The 4924-nt window shown below is 35.7% G+C and overlaps 1 protein-coding gene across 1 annotated transcript in view; it reads right to left on the minus strand.

Annotated features, from left to right (window-relative positions):
* Positions 1 to 102: 102 nt before the first annotated feature.
* The window catches only part of LOC105501539 (putative uncharacterized protein ENSP00000344348), a 26892-nt gene continuing 22070 nt past the window's right edge, over positions 103 to 4924 (minus strand). The window contains exons 4-6 of the mRNA XM_011927532.1: positions 1995 to 2276; positions 1189 to 1400; positions 103 to 298 (exon numbers count right to left, since the gene is read on the minus strand). Of these exons, the coding sequence (XP_011782922.1) occupies positions 103 to 298; positions 1189 to 1400; positions 1995 to 2276 (690 nt within the window). The remainder of the gene's footprint in view (positions 299 to 1188; positions 1401 to 1994; positions 2277 to 4924) is intronic.

Consider the following 4924-nt stretch of genomic DNA (forward strand, 5'->3'; position numbering starts at 1 on the left):
AACTCAGTATTTCACCAAATTATAAACAAGAATTATATTAAAGAAATGAAACCCAAAAGAGAAACAGTCATATAACTAACCTCAGTTAAGGAGTTCTCGCAGTTATTTGAAGTCTGTGGGTTTGAAGTAGGAATTCTTATGGGCGTTTTGGAAATATCTTTTCTGTTGAGTCCTATAAAGATTTTCAATACAAGGTAACTCTGGGTCTGGCCTTGTAGGAAGAGTGCTGAGAAAATATTTCATCCACTCTTTCTCCATAAGGAGCTTGGTGCTGATCACTGCTATTTTCTTATTCAATCTATAAAGACAGCAAAGACAAATGCTTAATATTTCATTTTTCCTTGAATGATTCTTAACGACTTGCATTTTAAAAAAAGTTGTCCTAAGAGTAAACCAAATTACCCATTAAACAGTGTTTCCACAAGATGTGTGAGAGCCTACCTCTTGTAAGCAATTTTAATTTTAAAATCATTCTAAATAAGTATATGTGCTTCTAAAGTGATTTCTACTGAACAAGAAGTTCAAAGTCGACAGGGAAGAGAAATGGCTATCAGTGATGTACAGCTCAACAGGTAACCTAGCTGCCTTCTAAAATAGCTCTACTTGTAAGATTCTACAGATTCCTTTAGAAATACTTGTATTTGAAGGGTAACTATATGGGAAAATGAATATGTTAATTTGCTTAAGAATGACTTCACTATAAATAATTATATCAAAACATCATGTTGTACTCCTTAAATAATGTAGATTAAGAAAACTAAAATGAACAAAAATAATCTAGAAATACTTGTGTTTAGTAAACCAGTTTCAGGTTTCACCCTTGTACATTTCACCCATGATCTAAGAACAATTAAGTATTTGGCACTGAGGAATAACTCAGAGCAACAACTCCTGGGGGAGAACCAGATTAGTTGGTTGGTGATCAAAGAGAACTAAAGCATCTCTGAAGGCAATTAGCTCCCAGCACTGTGACCAAGGCACTGGAGGTGGGGCTTGTTCTTTCTGACAGAAACTATCCTTGAAGAACATTTTAAAGGTAAGATTATTTACTAATGTTGTTTTCCAAAATTACATTATCAGATTAGCAGTCACTTCCTACTGATCTCCTGAAGCCATCTCACTAAAAATTATACTTTCAAAACAAATTAATGAGCTTAATTCATTTTCTGTTAGTGTGTTTTGACTTACTTCGTTAAATGTTTTGACATGGAACTGTTAGCTTTCAATGCTACTGCAAAGGCTTCCTTATATTCTTCTAATTCGGTTGTAACTTCTTCATAAGCAGTTTTCATGTTGGAGAATTTACATTCCACATCTGTAAGTGTGAGTTCCTTCTTATTTAGTGCAGCCATATTATCCTTGTTTAACTGCTCTAATTGTTTTTCATATTTTTCTTGTTCCTAAAACAAATGAAAAGAATACATTTTTAAAACAATTATAACCTAATTACCATATGTTTGCTGCCTTTTATTTTGAGTCAGTGATTCAAAGAGCAATTTTGAATATGTTAGGAAGAGGCTGAAGCTTAAAATATTTATCAGCAATATCAACAAACTAATAACTGAATTCAGAATTAAGTCTGATTTGTAAAAATTTGAAATCATAATTATGTTAGTATTAATGTAATGTGGTTCTATAAAAATAGAACCCATTTATAATTTTAAAAAGTAAACAATGAACAACGTAGCTTAAGACCAATCCAAAAGTATCACATAATTTCTAAATCACAGTTTTATCTTATGCCAGCTGGTCTTAATCATCAAATGACTCTATAGTGAGAATCATTACTTTGAAATACTGATTTTGTCATAATAATAATGGAAATTAAAATATTTAAAAGAAAAAAAAGATGCCACTTATTTTCTAGAACTCTACAAAGCAAATTGCTATAAGAGAGGCAGAGGAAACACAATATATACATATCCAAAATATAATTTGCAGTGAAACAAATGAAAGCACATTACAGATAAACTTACCTGACTTTAAAAACTAACCTGTAAATGGATTTCTTCTAATTTTTCTATTGCCTGCATTGTCCTTTCATCTAGCTCTGATTTATATTCTTGTACTTTACCAAGTTCTACCATATTGTTTTCCATATGTGTCTTAAGAGTTAATACTTCTTCTTCCAATATCTTTTTATCCTCCTCAAGTTTTTCACATTTCTCTTGTATTTTTCTCATAGATAAAAACTCCTGTTGAAGAACTTGATTGTCTTTAGCCAAATTGACACATTTTGAAGATACAGCTTCCTTCTCGGCCGTAAGATCATCAAACTGCATGAATAAAATAATAGAGCTTGATAGTGAAGCAGGCTGTGAATAATCTAATACAAAACCAGTAACAAAGTTTGAAATGCATGTACTTGCAATAACATGTTATCAATAATGTAGCACAGTCTTCAAATGTGAACCCTTAAATTACTCAGAATTTTAAGAACAAAGTTAAAGCTACCATGAGTCATAAAAATACACGCTCTACTATCATCATCTTTGCCACAGAGTGCCTGCACTTCATCTTTTTATTTTTCCGACGATTCGTTTTTGTTCCTCCTGAAACGGCACTGAGTGTTCTCTTAGCGAAAAGTGTCCAACCCCTTCTTCACGGCCACTCCCCAAAATTCGTCAAAAAAAGTTTCAGAGCTGTCACATTGAGTTATTTAGGCCAAAGTCAATAAATTGCTCTCAGAATAAGACTTTGAAAATAATATGATACTCTAGGCTAGGCCTGGTGGCTCATACCTATAATCCCAGCACTTTAGGAGGCTGTGGCAGAAAGATCACTGGAGGCCATTTGAGATCAGCCAGAGCAACATAGTAAGACACTCATCTCTACAAAAAATTTTTTAAAAATTAGCCAGGCATGGTGGCTCAGGCCTGTAGACCCAGCTAGTTGGGAGACTGAGGCAAAATTTTGTTATAATAATAATGGAAATTAAAATATTTAAAAGAAAAAAAAGATGCCACTTATTTTCTAGAACTCTACAAAGCAAATTGCTGTAAGAGAGGCAGAGGAAACACAATATATACATATGCAAAATATAATTTGCAGTGAAACAAATGAAAGCACATTACAGATAAACTTACCTGGTGTTTGCCAGCCCCAGAGTTCAGGGCTGCACTGAATTATGACCACATCCCTGCACTTCTGCCTGGATGACAGACAAAGATCATATCTCAAAAAACCACAAAATAATGAATCCTGTAAATAAGGATTCTGATGCCATAAGCCTTTCCCTAAACTGCAAATGTTTCACGCTAATTTGAATTGCATTTTAAGAGGTAATGATTCTTGGGGTAAAGGTCATAGAATATAGCACCTAGAAATAAATCCACATATTTACAGCCAACTGATTTTGGACTAAGGTGCCAAGAACATACATTGGGGAAAGGACACCCTCTTCAAATGAAAGGCACCGGGACAACTATCCATACAGAGAATGACACTAGCTTCCTATCTAACACCGTATAGCAAAACAAACTCAGAATCGAATGACGACTGAAACGTAAGGCCCAAAATTATCAAACTACTATAAGTAAACACAGGGAAAATGCTTCAGGACATTAGTCTGCACAAAGATTTCTATGGGTAAGACATCAGAAGCCCAGGAAAAAAACAAACGATGGACAAACAGTACTACAACTGAGTGAACAGGAAACCTGTAGAACGGAAGAAAATATTTTCAAGCTATTCATCTAATAAAAGGTAAATATCCAAAATATACAAGGAACTCAAACACCCTCACAGTATAAAAAATAATCTGAGTTCAAAACTGCACAAAAGATCTGATTAGCTTTTTTTTTTTTTTAAGAAAAAAAGAAATACAAATGGCCAATAAATACATTTAAAAACGTTCAGTATCACTAATCATCAGGGAAATACAAATCAAACCTACAATGTGATATACTCTTGCTCCATTTCGAATAAATGGCTATCATAGAAAAGGCAAAAAATAATAAATGCTGGTGAGGTTTCAGAGAACAGTAAACTCTTACATGCTGTTGGTGGGAAGGTAAATTAGTGAAGCCACTTAGGAAACAACATGAGGTTTTCTCAAAAAACTAATAATGGAACTGTCGAGGGATCCAGCAACCCCACTACTGGGTATTCAGGCAATAGGAAAAAACCAATAGATCACAAAGATACCTGTCCTCATATGTTCACTGTAGCACTATTCACAACAACTGATGTAAAAAATCGACCTACGTGTCTATCAACAAATGAATGGACCAAAAATCGTGGTACCCATACACAATGGAACACTATTCACCATATAAAAAATGAAATCCTCTTATTTGTGGCCATTTGGATCAGTCTGGAGGATATTATGTTAAGTGCAGACACAGAAAGATACATACTGTACATTCGCACTCACGTGTGGAAGCTAAAGAAAAATTGAGGCGGGGCATGCTGGCTCACACCTGTAATCCCAGCACTTTGGGAGGCTGAGGCAGGTGGATCATGAGGTCAGGAAATCGAGACCATCCTGGCTAATATGGTGAAACCCTGTCTCTACTAAAAATACAAAAAATTAGCTGGGCGTGGTGGCAGGAGCCTGTAGTCCCAGCTACTCAGGAGACCGAGGCAGGAGAATGGTGCGAACCCAGGAGGTGGAGTTTGCAGTGAGCTGTGATCGCACCGCTGCACTCCAGCCCAGGCAACAGAACAAAACTCCATCTCAAAAAAAAGCAAAGCATAACTGAGGGCTGGGCAACATGGCTGATGCCTGTAATTTCCTAGCACTTTGAAAGACAAAGGCAGGAGAATCACTGGAGACCAAAAGCTCCAGAGCAGGCTCAGTAACACAGAGAGACATCTCTACAAAGTGAAAAATCAGACAAGTGCAATGGTGCATGTCCACAATCCTAGCTAGTCAGGAGGCTGAGGTGGGAGGATCACATGAGCCCAAGAGTTTGAGGCTGCA

This window comes from Colobus angolensis, unplaced genomic scaffold (assembly GCF_000951035.1).
Source record: "Colobus angolensis palliatus isolate OR3802 unplaced genomic scaffold, Cang.pa_1.0 Scaffold72, whole genome shotgun sequence".
Classification (NCBI taxonomy): domain Eukaryota; kingdom Metazoa; phylum Chordata; class Mammalia; order Primates; family Cercopithecidae; genus Colobus; species Colobus angolensis.